The sequence below is a fragment of the Mustela putorius genome, unplaced genomic scaffold (assembly GCF_011764305.1).
Source record: "Mustela putorius furo isolate JIRA1106 unplaced genomic scaffold, ASM1176430v1.1 tig00000450_pilon_pilon_pilon, whole genome shotgun sequence".
NCBI lineage: Eukaryota > Metazoa > Chordata > Mammalia > Carnivora > Mustelidae > Mustela > Mustela putorius.
In genome coordinates this window covers 24,441,564-24,469,538 of record NW_025421385.1, presented here as the reverse complement: position 1 = coordinate 24,469,538, position 27,975 = coordinate 24,441,564, and the positions used below count along the sequence as shown (strand labels likewise).

General features: G+C 40.4%; 1 protein-coding gene across 2 annotated transcripts in view; it reads right to left on the bottom strand.

Moving 5' to 3' along the window:
- Nucleotides 1-27,975, bottom strand: part of PDSS2 (decaprenyl diphosphate synthase subunit 2) — a 259,690-nt gene that overhangs the window by 56,463 nt on the left and 175,252 nt on the right. For both annotated transcript variants that reach the window (XM_004753444.3, XM_004753445.3), the window contains exon 4: nt 21,936-22,010. In XM_004753444.3, the coding sequence (XP_004753501.1) occupies nt 21,936-22,010 (75 nt within the window). The remainder of the gene's footprint in view (nt 1-21,935; nt 22,011-27,975) is intronic.

The following is a 27,975-nucleotide window of genomic DNA, read 5'->3' as shown; positions in this document are numbered from 1 at the left end:
AAGATAGCTCCCTACTGTGGACAAGACGCTGCCCATCTAGGATCCACACCACTCTCCCTCCTTACTAACAAGACCTCATTTTGTTCGGGTCCCACAGCCCTGATGTATAAACCAGACTAACAGCACCTTGGACAAATCTGCCATGATTGATGGTCCTGGGACCTGAACCACCCCTCCCACATTCTTTCCTTTTATGTAACCACACCCTTATATGTATCCTCAGGGCATGACGCCCTTGACCTGTCCAGGAGATAGGACAGGGGCACACACCTAAACACTGTCCTCGTGGTGGCTCCCTAGAATGTACTCCCAGCCTCTTGGCTATAAAAATAGATCCTAAGGGAGGTGGGGTTGCAGTCTTGCTGCTGCCAAAGATACGCTTCTGTCCCTAAGTCCCCCTGATAAGCCATTTTTCATCTAGCTGAACTGGTCCGCCTTTTTCTTTGGTCTTAAACAGCTCACTTGGCCTTTGGAGGTCATCTTGCACAGGCCACCCCCGCCCCCTGCCCCGTTTCATGGGATAGCTGCCAATGATTACCTTAGGGATGGGAGTGTGGTCTAACTCTAGCCAATGAGACAGGAGGAAGTCTACCCAGGAGGCTCCTAGAAAGAGACCTAGGTGTAACTAGCAACTGTTTCCTTGGGATGTTGCTCCATCTCATTGAGACACACCCAGGACTACTGCAGCCAAACTGCCAACAACAGCCTGGTAATAAAGAGGACACCAAGAAGGCAGAGGCAAGAAAGAGACAAGCAGAGACAGAAAACCTTGGTATCGTGGAGCTGTCCTGTTAACTCTCCCTGATGCCCCAAACTGCCTAGAACCTGCATGTCAGACTTCTAGCTTCCAGAACTGTGAAAAAAAACTTTTTGTTGTTGTTTAAGCCACCCAGTCAGTGGTATTTTATTGTGGCAATCCAAGCTAACAGAAGCACCTTCTGCATAAATGTCAGGTGTCGGGGGCAGCTGTGTACATAGCAGACAACATGGCGCTTGCGCCTGCGGCTAAGCAGAGGACTTGCGCACCACCTGAAAAATGATTGGCTATGCCCAGAAAAGGAAGCCCGTGGACACTGCGTGCCTTTTATCATGCTAAGTGTTGATCATGCTCCCTTTCACGTGTACAGCCTGCTGATTGGAGGAGAGGGGATATAAATAGGGGTAAACATCCGGGTAAGGGGAGAACAATAAAGATTCGCAAGCTTGTCACTCCGTGTCTCCTGGTCGTTCTTGCTGGCGAGAGCGACAGTCAGGATTCAATCATGGATGTTCGGAAAGCATATTTACTCTGTTCCTCCCAATATCTTTCAGCACAGTCTTCATGACCATCATGCTAACATAATGCCTTAAAATACGTTGGAAAGATCTATATTCTGACAATCTATTTCTATTTTAAAGATTTTATTTATTTGATAGAGAGAGAGAGTATGAGAAGAGGGACCTCTGACAGAGGAAGAAGCAGACTCCCTGCCAAGGAGAGAGCCTGATGCAGGACTTTATGCCAGGACTCCAGGATCATGACCTGAACTGAAGGCTGTTGCTTAACCAACTGAGCCACCCAGGTGCCCCTGACAATCTATTTCTGCCTAACAAACCACCCTACACCTTAATGGCATAAACACTACAACCATGTTATGATGCTCAGAGATTCTGTGGGTCAGGGATTTGAAAAGGGAACAGAGAAGATGGCTGGTCTCTGCCACGGGATTCTTGGGGCCTCAGTTTGGAAGACTAGAAAAGCTGGGGATGATCTACCGACTACGGACTGGAACAGCCGGGTTACCAGATATCCACTTCCAACAGCTTATTTACCCTCACCTCCCTGAGGCCCTTGGGGGACTGAGGACAGGAGTGCCTCCCTGTGGGCAAGTCACATGACTTCTCCCAGCAAGGTGGTTGAGCGGCTTGAGTTCTGAGAGACCAGGCAGAGGGAGTGTTCAGGACAGCAAGCATTCTAAGAGACCTTTTTATGACCGAGCCCAAGAAGTCGTGTAGTGTCACCTCTATAGTACTTTATTGGCTGATGTTCTCACAAGTGCATTGAGATTCAAGGGGAAAGGGCACAGAGCCTTACTACTTGATAGGAGATCATGGGAGGAAAGTAAAAAAAAAAATTGTGACCTTTTTATTTTATTTTTTGAAAACCACCACACTCTATTTTTTTTTAAAGATTTTTTTTTTTAAGATTTTATTTATTTATTTGACAGAGAGAGATCACAAGTAGGCAGAGAGGCAGGCAGAGAGAGAGAGAGGGAAGCAGGCTCTCTGCCGAGCAGAGAGCCCGATGCGGGACTCGATCCCAGGACTCTGAGATCATGACCTGAGCCGAAGGCAGCGGCTTAACCCACTGAGCCACCCAGGCGCCCTTTTTTAAAGATTTTATTTATTTATTTTACAGAGACCACAAGTAGGCAGACAGGCAGGCAGAGAGAGGACAGAAAGCAGGCTTCCTGCTGAGCAGAGAGCCCGATGTGGGGCTCGATCCCAGGACCCTGGGATCATGTCCTGAGCCGAAGGCAGAGGCTTTAACCCACTGAGCCACCCAGGCACCCCCACACTCTATTTTTTTTAAGAGTGCTCAGGAGAGCAATTGATTTCTCCGCTCCCTTCTGGTTATGGGGTTGGCCAAGAGGATGATACAGAAGATGGAGTGAGGCAGCCATGGGGGTAAGCCTGGCGAGGGGCAGACATATAAAGGACGACGGCTCTGCTTTTGACCTGAGAATCTGGATAAACAGTAGTGTTCTTCGCAAAGACAGAGAAGAATGGAGTGGGTTTGGAGGGAAAGATCATCTATCTGGTCTTATGTGTACTGAGTCTGACATGCCTGTAAGAGCTCCAAGAAGAAATATTGAATGAGCAGCAAAATATTTAGCTCCAGAGCTCAGGAGTGGTCTGGGATGGGGACATAAATTGAGACTCACTGGCATACAGACAGCTGGTAATTGAAGGCTTGGGCTTCATTTTCTGAGAGGTCTATTCTTGTCCTGTGATCAGAATGGTATTCTGTTAAACAATTTACATGCTTAATAGTCATGTTTTATCTCTCAGGCAAATAAACTGCCTCTTAAGATGTTTTGCTGTGATAGCTATCACTAAGTGACCTGGAGTACCTCTAAATGGTGTACAAATTCAATTTAAACACTGAACAAATAAAAACATCCACCAACCAGACCCACTCTAAACTTGAGGGTCTACTGAATTGAAAGGACCATTATATGTATTAAGCAGTCTCAGTCACCAATGGCTTTTTTGCCTTCTGAGTATCTGTGTCAACCTTCACTTTTCACCTCTATCCAACTAACCTCATACTCCTACATTTGATTCTAATATGTTTACTTCACAATACATTTGCTGCTATTAAATAAAAACATTTTGTGGATTAAAAAAAATAGATACAGTACTATTGCTTAAATGTGGTGGGCACCTTTGTTATTATTCTTTAAACTGTATGGATCTGCTGTATATACTCTTGTATGAGTGATACGTCTCATAATAAAAAATTTTTTTAAACCACTCTCAGTAGCCTTTAAATGTGAATAAACTCAACATTTTTATTTGCAATGAATGATTTAAGACTGTGTCTACTTTATGAAAAAAGGATGTTAGTAAAATTATAGGTATTTATTATCACCACCACTAGCATCTTCAAAGTCTTGGATATGGGAGTGATATAAGCTTGAACAGATGCCCAGCAAACAATAAAACACGACATGGCATGTTTTATTAGCTCGTTAATACATGCCTTGGGTGCAATGTGAGGGACAGGTTGTGAGTAAATGTACCAGTGAAATACACCCCAGAGTATCTTAATGCTTTTATACAGCACTCACTGTTTCACTTCTAAATCTCTTAAAATACATGTTTTCTTTTAAAGACAGTTTTTACACACATACATGCACGCACATGCACGTACATGTACATACACACATGGGTTTTTTTTAACTCCAAAAAAAGGAAAATAAAGTTTTCTTACTTCTAATCTACAAACAAAAACTTCCAATACGAACTCCCCTCCACTTTGAAAAGATTAATTAGTTTCCACTCACTGATTCTCTTTAGTTAACCTCCTTTGCCCACCTTTATCCATGTTTATAGGAAGGGTCTGAAAACCCAGGATTTCCCACATTATTTTGTGCTTCTGTTTGCGCACTGGACAATAACGTCTCTTTAAGAAACACTGTGTTCCTCTATGGCCACCTGAGGAGGACTGCCATCACAAGCAACATGGTTAACTATCACCACGAAGAAGTTCATGACCATCTACCCTCCTTCAGTGGAAACAAATGCTCATTGCTTGCCCTTCATCCTAGGAAGGCAACAGTAACTACAACAGAAATTGAGGAAAAACTTGCTAAAAGGTACAAGACCACACTGGATGTCATTTTTGTACTTGGATTCAAAGCTCATTCTGGTGGTGGCAAGACAAGTGGCTTTAGTGTGACTTACGATTCATGGACGCCAATACAGTCTAGCATGATGTGGCCGGTTTGAAAAAGGCCTCATGAAAACAGTGAAAGGAACACAAGAACAGACTGAAGAGAGTCAGGGGGACCGCAAAGGCCAAAGAAGGAGTGTTGGCAAAAAGGAGCCAATTCTGCAATGACTTGACCTGGGTTAATTGTGCAGATTTTTCACAAGGATTACTATAAGCTATAAAAACTTTAAGAAAAGCACACAAAAAAACACCCACCCCATTGTAGATGTTTCATGACCAGCCCTGACATGGCCTGTCTGAAATGCCAAGAACCAATCCTCTGCTCTCTTGAGCTGGAGGAGGGCTGACAATCCAGTTACTTAGTAGTTCCGAGCCCTGGAAGGCAGCACTTGGGTCATCAGGCTGGAAGCTTCTAGTCAACCACTCCAATCAGAATCCTTATGATGGGCTTGGCCTGGACCTCCAGGTCCCCACAGATGGTCTGACTCTCTCTGACTCCAATTTACTCTTGGTATAGCTACTCCAAACTCAGTGGCTTCCAAACAGTCATCACATGCACGTGTCTGTGGGTCAGATAGATTCAGCTAACCTAGACTAGTGGTTCTGCTTCTCCCTGCATGTTTCTGGGTTGGCTGGAGGGGCTCCGTTCCAAGTGCTTCTCATTTTTCTTGTTCCAGAAGTCTAGCCAGAACAGGTTTTCTCACAGTGATTGCAGAAGCCCAAGAGAGCCTCCTGTTGGCCAAAGCAAGTCACATGGTTGTATGCAGGGGTCGAGGACATGCAAGCACACCCTGCCCATAGTGAGTGAAGACTGCAGTTAAACGGCAAGGGATGTGCAAACATGTATTATGTTTCACGATTCCTTTGGTTCAGAATTCTGGAATGGCTCAGCTGGGTGGTTTCAGCTTGGGGCCTCTCAACAAAAGACTATCATCTGCAGATAAAGAGACTGAAACCAACCTGTATGAGAACCCTGTATTTCTAATTATTGTCTATTACTTTTAAAACATATTTTTGTGCAACGCAGTTCATTTCACGGGAAAATGCTATTTAGAGGGTATTAGGCATTAAAACAAAAGTCTGCACTACATAAAGAACAGGTTAAAACATGATGAATGTCGACTCAGTTCCGCAAAACACAGAGTGGGATGGTAAGAAAGCAAGAGACATAAACTGTCAATCACTTAGTAAGTTGAGAGAGAGAATACCTGCTGAACTCCTGGGCCCTTGCCCCACCCGGGCTTCCACTGCCAACATTCTTGTCTGTCGCTTCAGACCCATGTTATTTCAAGGCTCTTCCAGCTGGCCTCTCCACTTCCAATTTCTTTGGCTTCCATTTGATCCTACTCACAGCTTCTACAATAATCTTCATCACAGCTCTTCTCATTATATAAGATCCTATGGTGCATTCCTCTTTATTTTAAATCCAAACTCCCCAATACAAATGTTCAAGATCTACTTTGACTTATGGATTTTTTTAAAAAATTTTACCAGTGTATTTATTTTTCCGAGTTTGGATTTTTCTCTCTCTTCCTTTTTAAATTATGTTATGTTAGTCACCATACAGTACATGATTGGTTTTTGATGTAGTGTTCCATGATTCATTGTTTGTGTGTAACACCCAGTGCTCCATGCAATCCGTGCCCTTCTTAGTTCCCATCATCGGGCTCACCCATTACCCCACTCATGGATCCCTTTGAAAATGATAACCTTTCCTAGCAAGGCCCCTTTGCTATAGCTCCAACTACAACTCTGTCTCCACCTTAGTTCTCAACACCCACATACCTGGTGTGTCCAAGCACAGATGCTGGTACATAATAGGTACTCAATAAAATCTGTAGGATGAGCAGGCCTAGAATAATACTTGGGTAACCCTAAAGTAAAGTAAGTTTCTTGGTTTTAGTTGAGCTTGCATCCAAGGCACCCGTATGCTGGTGTCATATGTGTTTTCGTACTACCGGTCTGTCTCTTGGCGCTTACCTCCAACCACTCTACTATTCGTCCCGTGTGTGCCAGCTGGGTAGGCCTTCCTTCTGTTCTGTGGATACATTAAGCTGATTCGTCCTTCAGGCCTTTTCCTGAGTTGCTTCCTCTTCCTGGAATGCTTTTCCCTCTGTTCTTTTTTTTTTTACGCAGTTAGCTGCTTTTCGTCATTCAGATCTCAGCTTGAAAGTTATTTCCTCAGAGAGGACTTCTATGAACATCCAGTCTAGAGGAACTCCCTCAGTCTCTCACTGTCATGTCTCCTTATTTCGTTCTTTGCATACAATTATACCTATCAGTTATTTCTCTTGGTCACTTGTGTATATGATTGTTTAGAGGTGGCCTCTCCACTAAGATGTAAGCTCCCCGAGGGCAAAGATGTCCTATTCACTGAGCACTTGTATCGCTAGTGTCTGCCACAGCAGATGCTCAAAAGGTATGTTAAATAATGAATACACAACACCAACGCTCACAGCCAACTTCCCGATGCCAACAAACCCCAACAACTTTGAGTTCCTTTCTACTATAACTTCTAAGGCTCAACTTGAAAGAAAATTACCTCCTCTAGAAAGTTCCCCTGAAATAGTGTGAACTCTTAATGCTGCCCTTTCTCCTGCATATTTATCCTGTACCATAACAATTTCCATGTGGTCTTATGGGTAAATTGCTCCCAGTGGTTTTACGTGCATGTCTTTCCTCTAAGTTATGTGTATCATTAGGCCCTTGAGGGCAGGTCTGTGTTTTTGGCTGTAGCTTTGTTCTGAAGAATCCAGTAGCACTCAGTGTGCTGCTGTTGTGCACACAACAGCAAATCATGTTTACTAATAGGCACTTTATCAAAACTGCCTAATCTAGCTCTATGGCTCACGTAGGATTCATGATAACAAACAATTCAACCAAAAGCCAATGTGAAACACTGTCTAGGTTTCTCAAATTCAATCTCTTTATTATGTTGAAGTATCAGGAGATAGAATTTTACTCTCTCAGTTTCCATCAAAAAGAAGTATCTTCATCGAGATATCAATTATTACACATCCTCTGATTTCTGAGAAGATGTTGGGAGAACTGGGTGTTTCCAATTTTAAAAAAATTTATTTATTTATTTATTTGAGAGACAGAGTGTGAGAGCACGAGAGAGCACCAGTGAGTGGGGATAGGGGCAGACGGAGGGGAGAGAGAATCTCATGGAGACTCCCTGCTGAGTGGAGAACCTGACATGGGGCTCAGTCACACGACCCTGACATCATGACCTGAGCAAAAACCAAAAGGTAGACACTTAATAGATTCGGCCACCCAGGCATCCTGGCTGTTTGCAATTTTATGATGAAGGTTTTTTTTTTTTTAAGATTTTATTTATTTATTTGACAGAGAGAGAACACAGTAGACAGAGAGGCAGGCAGAGAGAGAGAGAGAGGGAAGCAGGCTCCCTGCTGAGCAGAGAGCCCGATGCGGGACTCGATCCCAGGACCCTGAGATCATGACCCGAGCCGAAGGCAGCGGCTTAACCCACTGAGCCACCCAGGTGCCCCTATGATGAAGGTATTTTTTTTTTTTTTAAATATTTTTATTTATTTATTTATTTGACAGAGAGAAATCACAAGTAGATGGAGAGGCAGGCAGAGAGAGAGAGAGGGAAGCGGGCTCTCTGCTCAGCAGGGAGCCCGATGCGGGACTCGATCCCAGGACCCTGAGATCATGACCTGAGCTGAAGGCAGCGGCTTAACCCACTGAGCCACCCAGGCGCCCCGATGAAGGTATTTTTAAAAAAAGAGTTTATTTATTTACCTGAGAGAGAGAGAGAGCGCACAAGCAGGGGAGAAGGAGAAGCAGACTCCCTGCACAGCAGGGAGCCCAACACAGGGCTCAATCCCAGAACCCTGGGATCATGAACTGAGCTGAAGGCAGCCGTCTAACCAACTGATCCACCCATGTGCCCCTATGAAGAAGCAATTATTAACCATATTCATCAACAGGCCTACCACATATATCCCTATTTGTTTAATTTCAGGAAAACATTTCTATACAAAAATTATCTATAGAATTAATCATAAAATAATGACAAATTCATTATTCACAACATATTTCTCTTTCAGTCTTAGTTGGAAAGAAACAATGTCAAATTCAAAGTCTACTTAAAGCATATTGTGGTAGGTCTGACTACAGTTTCAATTTCCCTTCCATATTCTCCATTCTACTTTTATTTTCCTAAACTTTTTGTTTCTTTGTCTACCCAAACTCATTTACCTGTAAGTCCACAAAGAGGAATTCCCACATTACCTCTCTGGAGCTTTTGACTCTTCTATCTGGAGAGTCTGCCAACAGCTCAACATTAATCTGATTCATCTAAATGCACCTACTTCTCTCTATAACCAAACCTCTGTTATGTCAAATCTATCATCATTTTTTTTTTTCCAGCAAACCAGGTGTGAAATACTGGAGCCACTTTTGATTTCTAATTCTCATGGCTGAAGTACACATGGCAATAGACACACTAAAGTAAGCATGAAGGGTACCAGCAATATAAAGGCATCATAAAATTTATAGGAGGAAAATTATATATATATATACATAAATATAATATATTTAAAGATTTTGTTTATTTGACAGAAAAAGACACAGTGAGAGAGGGAACACAGACAGAGGGAGTGAAAGAGAGAGAAGTAGGCTCTCTGCACAGCAGGAAGCCCGATGCAGGGCTCGATCCCAGGACCCTGGGATCATGACCTGAGCCAAAGGCACATGCTTAATAACTGAGCCACCCAGGTGCCCCTATATTTGTTATTTTTAAAAAAGTCATTACAACACAAATAAAAAAATAAAGTCACAAGGACTGGCCCTGCCACCAATATGGAGTAGCAGACTGGATTTACTCCTCCACCTGAAACCATTAAAACATTGGACAAAATACATGAAACAAGAGCTTTAATACATTTGGAGTCAGGCAACAAATGACCATGATCTTTACTAAATGGGAAATAAATGAGTCTTAACAATTGTTCCAGCTAGTTGTCTAGAGAGAATGCCAGGTCACAGTAGAGCCTAACAATCAGTCTCCTTGAGCTGAGGAGATGGTTCAGCATGTCTAGAGAGGCCAAAGGGGTTTGAAGTACAGGCTAGTTTGTATAGGGCAGAGTTCTAGAGATAGGAGAGCTACACTGAGAGCTCTGGAGATGTACAGAGGGTTTCCCTGAAGTCTCCAGCTTAGTATTACCAATGCATGGGTGTAGCAACACTATTAAAGTCTGAGGAAAGAATCATTCAGAAACTACAGAGGGAACAATCCCTAGAGCTCACACAAGGCTGGGAATAGTTCCTGTCCCCACAAGTCAGAGTGGGGACTTGTATCATAATTCATAGGGTTATCAGTAGAATACTCAGAAGGGGTTTACCTTAGAGGTGGGGAAAATTAGCCCTGGGCCAAATGCTATTCTGGTCCCGCCTAACAAAACTTAAGAGTAAGACCTGAAAAGATCAAACCTTTTCCAGTAACTTAACTGAATTCTAGAAGAACACTCAAGAATATTTACAGAGATACAAAAATATTTTGAATCCAACAACATTAAAATCAGTGTCTAGCATCCAATCAAAACTAGCCAAGCATGCAGGGGTGCCTGTGTAGCTCAGTTGGTTGAGTGTTTGCCTTTGGCTCAGGTCATGATCCCACGGTCCTGGGATTGAGCCTCAAGTTGGGCTCTCTGCTAAGTGGGGAGCATGCTTCTCCTTTTCCCTCTGTCTGCTGTTCTACCTACTTGTGCTCTTTCCCTGTCAAATAAATAAATAAAATCTTTAAAAAGGGGGGGGGCAGGAAAACTTAATTTAAAATGAGAAAAATCAGTCAATTGAAATCAACTCAGAAATGACACAGGTGATAGAATCAGTAGACAGGGATATTAAATAGTTCTCATAACTGTGATCCATATGGTCTAGGAGCTAGAAGAGACATTGCACATATTAAATAAGAACATAAACGATATATATTGGTGAAATTGAACACACACCAATAGAAATTATCCAAAATGAAATGCAAAGAGAAAAACACTGAAAAAAAAAATACAGCATCAGTGGGCTCTGGAATAACACTAAACAACCTATTACACAAGTAATTTGAGTCCCTGTGGAAAGGAGAGAGGAGGACAGAAAAAATATTTGAAGAAATAATGACCCATATTTGACAAAAACAATAAACTCACAGATCTAAGAGGCCTAATGAACCCCAAGCACAAGAAACATGAAAAATAGGACACCAAGGCACATCATAATTCAAATGCTCCAAACTAGTGGCTAAGAGAAAATCAGAAACAGTGTGAGAAAATTTAGACATTATGTACAGAGGAATGCAAATAAGGACAGCAGCAATTTTCTTGTTGGAATCAATGTGAGAAGACAATGAAGCAACATCTTTAAAACACTCAAAGAAAAAAAATTGTCAATCTTGAATTTTATATCCAATGAACATATCTTAAAAACAAGGTCAAAATAAAGATTTTTTTCCAGACACAAAAGCTGGAAGAATTAATCACCAGGAGACCTATACTATAAGCAATGTTGAATGAAATCTTTTGAGAAGGAGGAAAATAATACTACATGGGAATTTGGATGACTGACAGAAAGAAATGAAAAGCACTGAAGATATTAACTATGGGGATAAATATAAATGACTTAAAAAAATTTAAGTCCCTTTAAGATATAATCGAATGTTTAAAACATTGTATTGCAAGATTTATAATGTATATGGAAGTTAAATAAATGAGAATAACACAAAGCCTGAGAGGGAAGAAGTAAAAATAACCTTTTGTAAGCTTTCCTGTAAGTAACACTTACAGGAAAACATGTATCACATGTATCACTTGAAACATGACCGTGATAAGCTAAAGATATATATTATAAACTCAAGAGTAACCACTAAAAATGCAGCAAATAGTTGTGGTTAACAAGAAGGAGGCAAAATGGCATTGTAAAAAATAATGTAAGAGAAGGCAGAAAAAGAGGAAAAGGGAAGAAAGAACAAATGAGATAAATGGCAAACAAATAATAAGATAGCAGACTTAAACTCAACCATATAAATAAACACATCAAATGTAAATGATCTAAACACACAAATTAAAAGGTAGAGATTGTCAGACTAAATTAAAGAGCAAGATCCAAATAAATTCTGCATATAAGAAGCCCACTTTAAATATAAGAACAGTACAAGGATGGAAAGGATATACTCTATCATAATTTTAATCAAAAGAAAGCTGGAGTGGTTATATTAGTATCAGATAAGGTAGAGAACAGAAAAAAAAAAAAACAAAAGAAAAATCAGCAAAGAATATAACTAGGGCTAAAAAAAGAGAATGATAAAAGGATCAAATAATCAAAACATAAGGATCCTAAAGGTTAATGAGCCTAAAGCAGGGCTTTGAAATACATGATGGAAAAACTGATAGAACTATGGGGAGAAATAAAACAAATCCACAATTATAATCAGAGACTTTAACATCCTTCTCTTAGTAGCAGACAGAATGAGCTGAATGAAAACCATTTCAGACATAAAAGACTTTAATGACACTATGAACCAATCTGACTTAATTGATATTTACATAGCACTCCATAAACAACATCAGAATACATATTCTTTTTAAGTGAACATTTACCAAGATAGATCATATCTGGGTCATAAAACAACTCTGAATACATTTAAAATAATTTAAACCAGGGGTGCCTGGGTGGCTCAGTGGGTTAAAGCCTCTGCTTTCGGCTCAGGTCATGATCCCAGGGTCCTGGGATCAAGCCCCGCATCGGGCTCTCTGTTCAGCAGGAGGCCTGCTTCTCTTCCTCTCTTTCTCTGCCTGCCTCTCTGCCTACTTGGGATCTCTGTCAAATAAATAAATAAAATCTTAAAAAAAACACAAAACTTAAAAAAAAAAACAATTTAAACCATAAAAAATATGTTCCCTAACCACAATGGTATTATAAATCAATAACAGAAAGACATCTGGAAAAATCTCCAAACACTTCAGAAACTAAATAACAAGGTTTTAAATAATATAAGAGTAAAAAAAAAAAAAAAAAAGTCAAAAAGAGAAATTAGTAAATAGTTTGAACTGAATGAAAATTTAAAAACAACATAATGAAAATTTGTGGGATGTTACTAAAGTAGCACTCAGAGAGAAATTTATTGCTTGAATGTCATAATAGAAAAGAAAACAGGTCTTGGGACACCTGGGTGGTTTAGTCGGTTAGGCCTCTGCCTTCAGCTTTGGTCATAATCACAGGGTCCCAGGATTGAGCCTCACATTGGGCTCTCTGTTCAGCAGGGAGCCTGCTTCTCCCTCTCCCTCTGCCTGCTGCTCTGCCTGCTTGTGCTCTCTCTCTCTGTCTAATAAATAAATAAATAATCTAAATTAAAAAAGGGTGGGGAGAAAGAAGACAGGTCTCAAATAAATGATTTCAGTTTAAAAAACTTAAAAAAAAAAGAGGAAATAAAACTAAAGTAGTCAAAAGAAAGAGTATAAAAAGGAGTAAAAGACAGAAAGTCAGTGAAACCAAAAGCTGGTTCTTCGAAATCAATACTATTATTAAGCCTCTTGGGGCAGGGAATTAACAGTACCAGAAATGAGAGGAGTGACATCACTACAAATTCTCCATATATGAAAAAGATGATGTGGGGATATTATTAAAAACTTTATGCGGGCATCTGGGTGGCTCAGTGGATTAGGCCTCTGCCTTTGGCTCAGGTCATGATCTCAGAGTCCTGGGATCAAGCCCTGCATCAGGCTCTCTGCTTGGTGGGGAGCCTGCTTTGCCCTCTCTCTGTGCCTGTCTCTCTACCTACTGTGATCTCTCTCTGTCAAATAAATAAATAAAATCTTAAAAAAACACCAACTTTATGTTAATAAATCTGACAACTTACGTGCAATCAACAGTTTCTCCATAACTACCAAGGTTCACTCAAGAAGAAACACATAACCCTAAATAGTCCAACAGTTTTTAAAGCATTAAAAATTTGTAATTTAAAAATAAACAAACAAACAAACTCTCCCACAAAGAAGGTCTGATGGCTTCACTAATGCATTCTATGAAACAATAAAGGAAGAAATAACACTAATTCTAAAAAAAAAATTTTCAAAAAAAAATCAAAAAGGATTTGGCCATCTGGGTGGCTCAGTCAGTTTGGAGCCTGACTGTTGGTTTTGACTCAGGTCACGATCTCAGTTATGGGATTGAGCCCCACATAGGGCTCCACACTCAGCATGGAGGCTGCTTGTCTCTCTCCCTTTGCTCCTCCCCAATAAGTGCAAAGGAGGAAATATTTCCCAATTTATTACTGATGCAAAGATTAACAAAATTTTAGCACGTCATATTCAACAATATAGGAAAAGGAGACCACATCAGGATCACATGAGGTTTACTCCAGGAATGCAAGGCTGGTTTAACATTGGGTAATCAATCAACTAACTCACCATATTAATACATTAAAAGAGACAACCGAAAACAAAAGAATATGATCCCCTCAATAGATGTAGGCAAAAAACTGTCAAAATCAACATTAAGTCCTGATAAGAACTCCCAGGAAATTAGGACTACAAGGGAACTTCTTTACTAATCAAGAGCCTCTATAAACAAAACCAAAAGCCTACAGCTAACATCACACTTAATGGTGAAATACTAATGTCTTCCTCCTAAAATCAGAAGGAGCAGGGCAAGAATATCCATTCTCAGTAGTTCAATATGGTGTTGAGACAATCAGCTGTTGGGTCTGAGATTTTGCTTTACCTTACATACAAACTAATGAGTTAGCCTGTTTTAGGGAGGCTAACAGAAGACACAAGACTCCTGGATCAAAGACAACAGACTATTATTCATGGTACAAGAAACAGATACATCAGCATATTTGTGTTGGTTACTCTTGGTCCGAAGTCCTGAAGGGGCAACAGTGTGGGCTCAGATGGAAGCCATGCTTCAGTGGATTTGCATTACAGCTAAAAAAATAGTTAATGAATTTTGGGGATTATTGCTTTTGTACCAAGCCATAAGCAAGCCTGTTTGGAGTAATGATATGTTTATTATCTTGATTGTGATGATATTTTCACTGGTGCACACATGTATCAAAATACATCAGACTGTGCACTTTGTTTTTAGTTTATTGTACATCAATAAATCTGTATCATTAATTTAACAACTATTTTTGGGTTACTACTAATGTGTTCGGTACTGTTTTGGTATTGGGGATACAATGGTAAACAAAAACCCACCTCCTATAGAGCTTATATACTTGTTGGAGAAACCATAAGGAAGATATCAAATGGTTAGAACTGTGATTAATAAGGTAAAGGCATTAAGTAGGGTGGCTATTTTGGATTGGGTGGGAGGCTCGTTTCTGAAAATTATGATATTGGTGTAGAGATATGAATATAAAAAGGGGCCAACTATGTTACAGTGGAGGAAGAATACCCCTAGCCCTTATTATTTTAGTTTTCCTCTAATCTCCTGCAAATCATCATAAAGACCACTGATGAGTTAGTTTTCCCAAAGGTTAATTTGATTATGTAATTCTTTTGTTTAAAAATCTTTAATCTCTCTTATCTCAAGTACTAAATCTGGATTTAGCTCTAAATCTGGCATTGCAAGTCTTCAAGCATGTGGCAAAAGCTACCTTTCCAGTATTCTTATGACTCCTTTATTCTAATATGGATGAAACTCTGATCTTAAATATGCCTCTCAACTTTTGATCATGTGGTTTCCTCTGCCTGGAATGCCATCCTTCCCCATCAACAGATATCCTTCCCATCCTTAAATGTCCACCTCATGGATCACATTCTCCTTGATGTCTTTTCTGGTTTCCACAATCAAAGTGACTTTTTGTTCACATCTTCCTCCTGTTATGTTTTTCAATGGTCAAAACTCATCTTTTTACTGTATTTTAGAAGATGGCATTGGGCTTTGCAGGTAGGAGCTATTCTATACCTTCCTGGTGGACTGAATTATCTTATTTTTATATTTTACTTGAAAGCTGCCAAGGGATTAAAGGAAGATAAGCATAAAAAATACATGGAGAGTTTTCTTTCCTACTTCTCTCTCTCTCTCTTTTTTATAAATTTATTTTCCTAAAAGAGATAGAGAGAACACAAGCAGGAGGGGCACAGGGAGAGGGAGAGAGAGAATCCCAAGCAGACTCCATGCTGAGTGTGGAGCCTGATGCAGGGGCTCAATCTCACAACCTTGAGATCATGACCTGAGCTGAAACCAAGAGTTGGCTGCTCAACCGACCATGCCATGTAGGTGCCCCTTTCCTCCTTCTCTTAAGAGAATAATCTACTAAAAATATATGTTTGGGAAAAAATAGAATGATCATTGTAATTTTAGTGACTCGGTTAAAACCAGTTCAAGAGACCTGGATCCTCTTTAAAACCCTCTCACTTTCCTGAGACTAGAGCCAAGCCAACATGAGCAGTCCTAAAGATGGGAAACAGGTGTGCTGTTCCCCCTTTCAACACCAACATGAGTTGATTTGATTCTCAAAGAAGGAATAGGAGTGGGTGGGATATAAATAAGGAATCAGAAAAAGAGTGTGTAGTGGGCTCTAAGACCACCCCAGGGTTTGACGCCTCACAGGTTAGGAGGACTCATAGGACTCAACATAGAGTCAAATTCATGGTTGATTACAGCAAAAGGATACAAAGCAAAACCAGGAAAGGGAAAAATGTGCATGAGGTGAAGTCCACAGGAAGCTGGGTGTAACTTTCCAAGAATCCTCTGTCAGTGGAGTCACACAGGATGTGAGTGATTCCTCCAAGAATTAGTGCATGTGATAACATATATGGAATGCTGTCTACTGGGGAAATTCATTGGAGACTGAGTGCCTGGTTTTTCTGCAGGGGTTGGTCACCCCCTGTCTAGCATATATCAAAATTCCAGACTCCCAGAAGGAAAGCAGGTATTCAAATTAAACCACAAGGGGGGGGGGGTGCCTGGGGGCTCAGTGGTTAAGCGTCTCCCTTTGGCTCAGTCATGATCCTGGAGCCCCAGGATTGAGCCCTCTCTGTCCAGCGGTAAGCCTGCTTCTCCTTCTCCCATTCACCCTGCTTGTGTTCCCTCTTGCTCTCTACCTCTGTGTCAAGTAAATAAAGAAAATCTTAAATAAATAAATAAATAGATGAATGAATGAATATTGAAAACAAAACAGAACAAAACAAACCACAATGTTTGCACAAAGTTTGGGCACAGTGAGCCTCATTTACAGTTAGATAATGGTAGAGACCCTCCTAAAATCCAAGTACCCAGATGCCAGCCAAGTGTCAACCTTATAAGAAGGTTTTCCTTTTTTATTTATTTTGCGGGGGTCAGGGAGCAAAGGGAGATGGAGGAAGATAATCTGAAGCAGGCTCCCCCACTGAGCACAAGCCAGACACGGGGTTCCTTCACACGACCCTGGGATCATGAGCTGAGCTAAAATCAAGTCAGATGCTTAACTGACTGAGCCACCCTGGCACCCCTGATAAGCAGGCTTTTCTATGGACAGCAAACTTTTTCTGGATAGGAGTACTTTGAAAATATTCTTACTTTTGATTAAAAAAAAAATCTCACTTTCAGGTTTTTGTTTTTGTTTTTTTTTTTTAGCGAACAGTGTGAAATAGAGCAGAGCAATGTACAATAAGTTCATTACAGTATTGTTTAAATTCATAAAAAAAAAGAAAATGGGGGAAGTATCTAAAAATTGTGGAACTGTTCACTAAATTATAGTATAGTAGTAGGGAGAAATATTAAATAGCCATTAAAATTAAGAGGTGCCTAAGTGGCTCAGTGGGTTTAGCCCCTGACTGGCTCAGGTCATGACCTCAGGGTCCTGGGATCGAGCCCCACGTTGGGCTCTCTGCTCAGCAGGGAGCCTGCTTCCTTCTCTTGCTGTCTGCCTCTCTGCCTGCTTGTGATCTCTCTCTCTCTCTGTCAAATAAATAAATAAAATCTTAAAAAAAAAATTTAGGGGCACCTGGGTGGCATAGTCACTAAGCGTCTACCTTTGGCCTGGGTCATGGTCCTAGGGTCCTGGAATCAAGCCGCGCATCGGGCTCCCTGCTCGGCTGGAAGCCTGCTTTTCCCTCTCCCACTCCCCCTGCTTGTGTTCTGTCTCTCGCTATGCCTCTCTCTGCCAAATAAACAAAATCTTTTTAAAAAAATTAAGTTTAAAGACTTTTAGTTTATATTTAGTTTTTTTTTTAAAGATTTATTTATTTGACAGAGAGAGATCACAAGCAGGCAGAGAGGCAAGCAGAGAGAGGAGGAAGAAGGCTCCCTGCTGAGCAGAGAGCCCGATGTGGGGCTCGATCCCAGGACCCTGAGATCACGACCTGAGCCAAAGGCAGCAGCTTAACCCACTGAGCCACCCAGGCGCCCCTTATTTTTAGTTTTTAAAGACTTTGTCAGAGAGACAGCACAAGCAGAGGGAGAGGCAGGCAGAGGGAGAGGGAGGGAGCAGGCCAATGTGGGACTCAATTCCCAGACCCTGGGATCATGACCTGAGGTGAAGGCTGACACTTAACCTACTGAGCCACCCAGGCACCCTAATTTCGAAGACTTTTTTTTTTTTTAAACTCTTTCTTCCTTTTCTTTCTTTTTTTTTTTTTTAAGATTTTATTTATTTATTTGACAGAGAGAAATCAAGTAGGCAGAGAGGCAGGCAGAGAGAGAGAGAGGAGGAAGCAGGCTCCCTGCTGAGCAGAGAGCCCGATGCGGGACTCGATCCCAGGACCCTGAGATCATGACCTGAGCCGAAGGCAGCGGCTTAACCACTGAGCCACCCAGGCACCCTCGAAGACTTTTAATAACCAATCCTGAGAAATAAATCAGGACAAAAGCTTTTCAGAGTAACTCTAAAATGAGAGAAATACAGAATGAAATCTAAAGGAAATACACTTAAGTGTAATCATGATTCATTTCTGGGGAATGGTTTATGTAAAATAATTTTTATTTTCCCCTTGACCTTTCTCTGTGCTTCCAATTTTTATTGAACAAACATTCAGTTACTCTTCTAATTAGAAACAAGGTATAAGAAAATTATGTTAAAAAGAGTTTAGATACAAAGGTCTGTGGATTCAATACCAATTTTGCTAAAATGTAAAATACTTAGTGTGTACAGTGAGTAACATGAATACAATGTACAAGGCAGAACTTGACTGAGGAACTCCTGGGATGGTAAACAACCATTGCTTTTAAAATGCAATTTTTATATTTAATCTGCTTTTTCTCAATTAGCTAACAACAACAAAAACAGGTAGAAAGAGAGGAAAATTATGAACACCGAAGAAAGCACATGGTTCATTTTCATTATAAGGAAAAAATGGCTCACACGCTAGCAAACAGAAAAATAAAAATGTTATTTTTCAATGGCTACAACAAAGGATGAATTTCTAGAATTACTTCAAATGTTTACAAGATCACAATTTGCCTATGATCTGTCAAGTATTACTAACACAAGTCACCTCCAATTCCCATAGTTTGAAGGAGGATTAGGAAATTGCAAAGTCCTTCTGGAGAAGGTGGTTTTGAACGTTCTGCTGTAATTCCCCTCCATTTGCTTTGAATGCATCTACTCTGGTCACAGAGATACGACTCCACAGAAAGCTATTTTTGTACTACCCAGGTTCTCCATCACTGCATTAAGTAGCCATATAGAAAACAGACTGCTATTGTATTCTCTTCTCCCTAGGGAGATGAAATGGTTTGCAGCTGATTTTCAATCACAAAGCAATTCTTTTGTGTACTGAATTGGCCCACGGCTACGGAGGTTGTGCCACTCACTTCCCACATGACCTCCACTTGTGGCTGCTTCCCAGTCGTGCCAGAACATGAAAACCTTGAAGGCACTTCATGTGGGGCAGTGCTCTCTCTGCTTCTGAAGTGATTCCTGGGCCAAGTCCGAAAACCCAAATTCCAAACAGCCATTGCAATGGCCAGCACACTTAAGAGGAGGGGGATAAAAGCCAGAATTTTTCTGGTTAGGAAGGGAAATGTGGTTAACCTAAATTGGACCTGGGGTACAAATGGAGGCATCGAGAAGCTCTCCCACAGCTTTGGTTCAACTATGCACTCTGCTTCCGTTATATTAAAGACACACACACACACACACAACCAAAAAGGCTCCTTAAATGGTTTGGCTATATTCAGAAATGTAATTGCTTAAAGAAGGTCTCTAGTGCTTGAAAGGACTATGTTTGAGAAGATGGCAGGGAAAGAGGGCAGATGAACAAAGCATTGCTACAGATTCTTTTGAAGAAAACTAGCTAATCAAAGTCAGCAATTAGTGCTTGCTAAATGGCCGTGAGCACATGATGAACGGTCCTTCAAAGACTTTTGTTGCTTCCTCTTTTCTCTTTCCCAGGAAGAAACAGATTATATGTGGGACTTGGGAGTCAAAAAACCTGGGTTCAGATCATGTCACTGTGAAATGTGCATCAACAAATAGTTTCCAGACACACTGCTTTCCTGCCATCCGTCATCCCTGAATTTCAGGTTTTTCCTCTGTAAAATGGGCACACGGACACATGTTATCCTTTCCATGGGTGAATGTACAGAAAGAGAGCATAAGCACACCGTAAAGTACTATCTAAGCATTTATCATTGTTGCCATGAGGTCTGCCTGACATATAGGAAGTACTTAACAAATGTTCACAAAATTACTAACAAATTAGGCTAATTATAGTGGACAAAGTAAGAGTGAATAAATAATAAATCAAGAACCCTAAAACCAGTAACAGCACTTTTGCTTACAAATTAAGATACTTGGGGCGCCTGGGTGGCTCAGTGGGTTAAAGCCTCTGCCTTAGGCTCAGGTCATGATCCTAGGGTCCTGGGATTGAGCCCCACATCGGGCTCTCTGCTCGGCGGGGAGCCTGCTTCCTCCCTCTCTCTCTCTCTGCCTGCCTCTCTGCCTACTTGTGATCTCTGTCTGTCAAATAAATAAATAAAATCTTTAAAAAATAATTAAGATACTTAACTGTAACTATTACTCTCTTCCATGGAACGAAGTTCAACATCTTAGAACCATCCCAGGGGAGACCAATGCCTCAACCACCAGAAGAGGTCACTATAGTCATCCCACATGATGAGATCTCAGGTATGGCAGAAGGACACTAACAAATGGGGTTTCGTTAAGGTAAAGAGGCAAAAAATGAGAGGTGAAGAGCCTGAGCTCTGGAGTTCAAATCTCAGCTAAGAAGTGGTCCGACTGTGAGCCAAGTATTTAAGCTTCTCTAAACCTCAGTTTTCACATATGTAAAATGGGGAAGCAGCAGTGTCCACTAGCTGGCTTTCTGTAAAGGTTAAATGAAGAAACACAGATGAATGACTTACCACAGTGTTACGTGCTCAGCTATCATCATCTTCATTATACTATGTACAAGGCAACTTCCTACAAGGGAACTAGACCGAGAATCCTCCTTTTTACAATCTGCTATGTACCCTCAGCAATGGTAGTGAAATACGCTATGTTTTTGAAAAATGCAGCAAAGGGGGTCCCACTGTGGTCCTACATACTGACAGGCCCCCACATAGCACTAGGCTGCTTAGGTGAACCTAGATATGCCTACTGGGAGCTATGGTTCCTTGAACCAAATATTAGCAGACGTTCGAGGTATAATTCTTCATATTTTACTTACCATTCTCCGAACCATCCGGAGTCCCTGGGTTATACGTCTACATTTCTTAGCCAAGTTGTTCATGCTCTATGTTTCATTTCCAGTAAAATCTGTCTTTCTTTTTTCAAATGGAAATGTCAAAAACCCTAAGATGTGCATACGTGCATATTTTCTCTAATCTGCAGTGAGAGAAATCTTGCTAATACAGACGCTAAAGAAGTTAGAATAATGAAACACTAAGATAGGAATCCTGTGTAACAGTATATACCATGGTAAATGATGGTGGTGGTCAATGAGGCAATTGCTTCACATTCAATATCCTACTGAAATGAAATAACTGCATTTTAAAGAAATAAAACCTAACCCATAAGATGTCCTGTTAAATGAATCAAAAAACCTTAATTCTAGATCTATATAATTAATCAAAATGATTCAACTGCACAACTATCCTACCTCTTATCACTGAGAATTTAATAACGCAGTAAATTCTGGATCTTGCCCCCCAAAAGTCATCTTCTTCACACCATGTCCCCTCTTCAGGGACATGGAAGGCCCCTTCCTCTGAGGGACAGGCTGGGCCCAGGCACCTCAGCACAAGCTGCTTCTCCAGCCTGCCTGGTGACGGTGCTACCTGCCAGCCAGCAGCGTCCTGGAGTCTACTGGGCTGCTGTAGATTGAACAGACTGTGAATCCAGCCAGAGGATAAGAGGTTGTTTTAATTGGCTAAATCTGCTATGTACTAAGCGTATGGCCATGAATTTGTAGCCAAAACACTAATCTAAAAAAAAATGTCATGTACAATTTAAACACAAAACAAGAATGACATTTTCGCTCATCAATTCTAGTTTTGCCACGAGGGTTTTTAGCTTAACATTTTATAATGAATACCAAATCCTTACCTTTGCTGAAGTAGAATTTTCATGATATACCCCTTGTACCAAGTCCATAAGAGCACTTGCTATAAGTTCCACAACCTAAAAGACAATAAAAAACATTAAAAGAAACAATTATATAATTTTTGCCCCCGTTTCTACCTCAAGAGCCTTAGTAGCAAGACAGTATTTGTGCCTGATGGAAAAAATGGGGTTATATACAAAAATCCTGGCAAATGGCACTGCCCACCTGGATATTAAGAGTGGTGATCCAATTTTTTTTTCAGGCATAATTCAAAAAAAAAAAAAGATCTTACAAGCATAACATTGAACTAATATACATGAAAATCCAGTAATAGCCATTTTGAACCTAAGCTTAAATTTTAGATAGCTAATGAAATCTTAACACGATTTATTTTCTGTATGTTTATTTCTGTCAGGTGGATTCTTTTTCAGTATCTTCATTCTGGGAGCCATTACAATGCTAATTTTCACACTTAATACAGAAAGAAAAGCAAAAGCAAAAGAATGGTTAACCTTTCAAATATGTTCATTCTGTTGTCCTTAAAATGCACTGTGGATATATTTGGTGTTGGGCCTCTGGGTCAAATGTACCATAAACACTGAAAATTTTTACAGAACTGCGATAGTGAAATCATATTCATCAAACCTGTATTATTTCCAAGGCTCAGGCTATTAAAAAAAAAAATCAAGCAAAATCAGAAGCTTTGAACTTGTTCCAGAATGTAAAACAAGCAGAAAGCAGTCTCTTTGGAACTCTGTATAATTTAGAGTTGTTTGCATAAACCATCTTAATTCAGGAGAATAAAATAGTGGTATTTACTCTAATGTTCAATGCAGCCATTTCAAACAGATTTTCCTCAAAGCTGCCCCAACCGCTTCTTACGAAGTCTTAATATCTTGTATATTTAGCTTCCTATATTATGCAGTTCCCGTATCTGATTCCCACTCTCTGCTTCCTAAAATTTAGCTCAGTCCTGATTGAATTAAAGGATTTTGTTTCAGCTTTTATCATTCTTGTAATTGAAGACATTATTAACCCAAAGGAGACAGACCCAAACAACAAGATACTTTAATCTCAGGTAACCTAGATTTAAAAAACATTTTCTTAGAGGCAAATTATATTAATTTGTGGAAAAACTTTTTTTAACAAATTTTAACACATGGACATTTATCTCCAAATTTATATTTACATTCATACTGTTTAACAAAGACAAGGCTGCTGATAGGGAAATTCTGCTGATTAAAGGCATTTTTTTCCCTAGCTCTGCAGATGGGTTAATTTGTAAGACCTATACAAAGTCTTTTTTTTTTTTTTTTAATCACATTGCCCTTTAGGTAACCAAATACTTAAGAAATATTGTAGCAATATGAGCTGCAGAGGAACTAGAAGGACAATGATCCTACAGTGTTACCAGATGTGTTGAGTTATTTAAGTGGGGAAGAAAGAAAATGAATGGATTTTTTCCCCCCAAAGGTATCAGATAAGCCCTATTCCCAAATCCAGGAGGATAGAGTATCGCCAATAGGTCTATGAAAAGATTGTAACTAAATGCCCAGCATCAGATTGGATTACAGTTTATACAAGCAACATCCCAAGATCCCCCTGATGGCTGGACACGTAATACAGATCAATCACTCACTAAGAAATGTTATGGTTTTGAAACAGTTTGAGCTCTGAGACCAGCACTGGTAAAGTGAAGAGCAACTTGTAAAGAGAAAGTCCAATGCTCAGTGTCAAGATGATGGCATGAACTTTTAACAATGACTCTGGATAACTAGACTATGCCTTTACTTCCTTGAAATTCCAGACCAGGCAGAAGCAACAGGAACATTTTATTCTCTCACTTTTTCTCTTTAATGTAATTAGCAAATATAGGCAGACCTGCACTTACAAGTTCACCATTTATAAACAACCCATATTTCCAAATAAGCCTTACTTATTTGAGCAGAACACACCTCGAAAGCCAATGTCGAGCACTGAGAAAAAAGTTTTGGAGTTCCCTGGTTAACAAGTGTTGGAAGGTAAGTGATTATGAAAAGCAGGAATAGCCTAGGGGAGTTGAGTGTTTCCCAGGCATGGGTGACTTACTCAGTGCACATGTAAATCTCTTTCCATTGCCTGAAATGTTGACTTTACTTTTAAAATTATACCAGAGATGTGTTTATTATTCTCCTTTAAAACTGTAATATTTCTAGAAAAACCACAAGACTACCAGCTACACATACTTTAACAAGACCACTTAATGATCTGAATGTTTTTCAATATATGGCTAACTAACATAGGCATTCACCTGTTTTGGTACCTGATGTACTTAAAAGTAAGAAAGAACCTGCATTTTTTTTTTTTTAAGGATTTTTATTTATTTATTTGACAGAAAGCGAAGTAGGCAGAGCGGTAGGGAGAGGGAGCGGGAGAAGCAGGCTCCCCCAGTGAGCGGAGAGCCCAATGCAGGGCTTGATCCCAAGATCCTGGGATCATGACCTGAGCCAAAGGCAGAGGCTTATTGACTGAGCCACCTAGGTGCCCCCCAAAACACCTGCCTAATGTTTTCCCTCAGCTTCTTGTGGAGTGATTTGTTCCAGCAACCACAAATGGTAGCAAGGATGGTAGCAGCCAGAGAACCCAGAAGCTTAACTGCCAGATCTCCTGGGTCTAAGAGGCCAAGCCCCCAACTTCTTGGTGCTCTAGATAAGATTCAAGAACTTCTGTTCCTTAGGTTCAGGGGGGACATGCAAATTCATCCTTCTTTCCTTCCTTTCTTGGATTTTATTTATTCCATTGCAATAGATAGAGGGAGAGAGAGAGAGAGAGAGAGTGACCATGAGCAGGGGGGAGAGAGAAAAGGAGAGGGAGAATCAGACTCTCCATTGAGCTGGGAGCCTGACTCGCGGCTCAAGCCTAGGACCCAGAGATCATAACCTGAGCTGAAGGCGGATGCTTAACCATTTGAACCACCCACGTGTCCTACAAATATTTTCTACTCCAAAAAGAAGATAGACTAAAAGCGCATTGACGTTGGCCACTCTTAGGAGCCCAACAAATTAGAGGACTATAATGAAACAGAGCAGGCATTAGGAGCCAGAGGATCGAGACTCTACTGCAAGGCCTACTACTAATTCCATTGTGAGATCTGGGGCAAACCAATTAATTTCTCTGAGTTTGGGGTTTTCCCAACTATAAAATGAGGGAAGTTGCAAACTATAACTCTTTAAGGTCCCTTCCAATTCTGATTCAGAGCTTCTAGAAATACAAATCTTAGTATTTATAATTAGGCATGTAAATTTGAAAACTGCTTTTTTGTAAACTTTGATGAGTCATCTTTGCTTAGATTATTTTTAGCTGTTCTCTTCACATGGACCTTTCTCTGTATCTGAACTCTGATTACTTTCTTTGTCAAAGTGTTTGCACCCAGTCGCCCTTGGTTTCAATACCTAGAAGCATAATGATACATAATGGAAACAATTTCCATTTTCTGAACTGTTCCCTTTTTTAAACCATTATAACTGGTAGTCCACCCTACCAGCTGACAAAAATGTCCTCCGTGGGTTAATGAAAGGTCAACACTGCTGAATTCTGGGTCTTGAATGGCTCTAATGCTGGGGAAGAATTCACACTGCTGGATTCAGAATGATATCAGGTTCAAGTGCAAAGTTGAGTCAAACTAATGGCTCCACTTGGATGCATAGGTTCAAGTGCAAAGTTGAGTCAAACTAATGGCTCCACTTGGATGCATCGCTTCCTCTCTAGGAGTGAATGTGGAGGATATGTAGAAGAGAATCTGTCACCATTAATGTTATGAAGTTTACTTTAGCTGTCTAGAAAGTAATCAAACAGGAGATAAGTCTCTTTATTTCTGCATTTCTGGAGGGTGCAGGAATGGCAGAAATGCCTACCTGCACGTGCAATACCAAAATGATTTTCTCTACCATTTGTCCTGTTGAAATCTCACTATACAGCAATGCTACATACTCTCCCCCAATCTTCTGAGTAACACCCTAGATTTCAGTGAGCCAGAAGTGGTAACTTCAGACTGTCCATGTTATGAGCTGGCTTCTTGGACCATCCTGTATGGAATACATTTATTATTACTATTATCTTATTGAGCTGTAATTGATGGAATGAATTTCTTTTTTTTTTTTTTTAAAGATTTTATTTATTTATTTGACAGAGAGAGATCACAAGTAGGCAGAGAGGCAGGCAGAGAGAGAGAGGGAAGCAGGCTCCCTGCTGAGCAGAGAGCCTGATGCGGGACTTGATCCCAGGACCCTGAGATCATGACCTGAGCCGAAGGCAGCGGCTTAATCCACTGAGCCACCCAGGCACCCGATGGAATTAATTTCTTAAATGGTTAATTTAAAGGACAAATTTCATCAGTCTCAGGGGAATATGTAATTGATTCATTCTTTATCTTTTGGCAAGGGTAACTGCAATTCAAAGATTTTTCTTAACTGAAAAGCAAAAGCGATGTATATACCCTTGCAAAAGGTGTTGCAGTGATTATGCCCTCATCTGTACTAAAATTCTTAACATAAAAAACAGGAAATGGGAGAAGTAGGGGCAGTAGGAGAACAATGACCAAAAGACATCCTCACACTGCTGTACCAAGATATCTGTAATATCTTCTTAAGGAAAAGAAAAAAGCTGGTTATAAAACAGAAAAGCACAATAGAAATTTTTAAAACAAAATGAGGTCAATCTATGTATTTATATACGCTGAGAAAAAAGTCTGAAAGGACAACAAAACATTAATAAGAATGATAATGTTAGTGGTAAGCTCCTCGATGATTTTTAATTAAAAAATGTTCTTTTTTGACTTTTCAGAACTGCTTAAGTTTATAATTGCTAAACTTGTCATGGCTGAAATTTACAATGTACTACATTTTCTGCCTCCTTTTATTGTACTGCTTTTATGATCAGGTAAAACAATAACCCTATTTCCATGGGCTGGGGTGGAGAGCTGGGAAGCATGCTCTGCTTTTCGTCTCGGATAGCCTTCCTGAGCTGGGTCCACAAACCGATTTCTGGAAAATATCGATCAATCAATAGTCCTTGGATTAGCAAAAATAAGATCAGTAAGTGGTGGTAAGCCTTCTGTGCAGACAAGCTGCGCCTCTCTCAATGAACGTGATCGAGGAGTACTGTCAGTTAGCATTTGTCAGACAGAACAGTCTCAACCGAGTCGTAGGTGGTTAACTAGTAAACCAGACCACTGGAGAGGACCAAAGGATCACCTATCCCAAATTACAAGTAAAATATAGCTGTATATTTAGACAAATGCGGCTCAATGAAAGCTCAAGCCAGCATAACCCGAGGTTACATAGTAAGGTATAGTACGGTTGTATTTTAACTCACTTAAAAAAGGCTGCTATGTACTTAACCTGTTTGGTATATAGAAACCGTGGAGGCTATTACAGATTTATAATCATCATTCAAAAACTTGAGCCGGAGAGGTTACTTTAATGACAGTTTTTACTACAGTGTGGAATGACAAGACTACGTGTGATCCATCACTCTATTTAGGAGGCAAATAAACCCACAGCCCCTCAGCCTTTACTACTCTTAACAGCTGCTAGCAAAGGAAACAGTCATGTGCGTGCACGCATCTGCAGTGCTAACGGCATTAATTACACACAAATTTATTACACTCCTTCCCCCACCTCCAGGAAGAAACAGCAATGCATGAAGCAGTAGCAAAGGTAAAACGCCCTTAGGGAAGAATTAATCCTTATATACATCTTGGGAGGAACAAAAGACATATTTAGCGTAAATATGTCCTTTCCAAAGAGCTTTGATATTTCAAGGGATAGTTAGGTTTTTTTTTTTTTTTTTTTAAGATTTTATTTATTTGACAGATACACAAGTGAGCAGAGACAGAGAGAGAGAGAGAGGAGGAAACAGGCTCCCTGCTAAGCAGAGAGCCGATGCAGGGCTCCATCCCAGGACTCTGAGCCGAAGGCAGAGGCTTTAACCCACTGAGCCACCCAGGCAGCCCAAGATTTTATTTTTAAGCCACAAAAACTATACTGTTGGGAAAAATGCCTT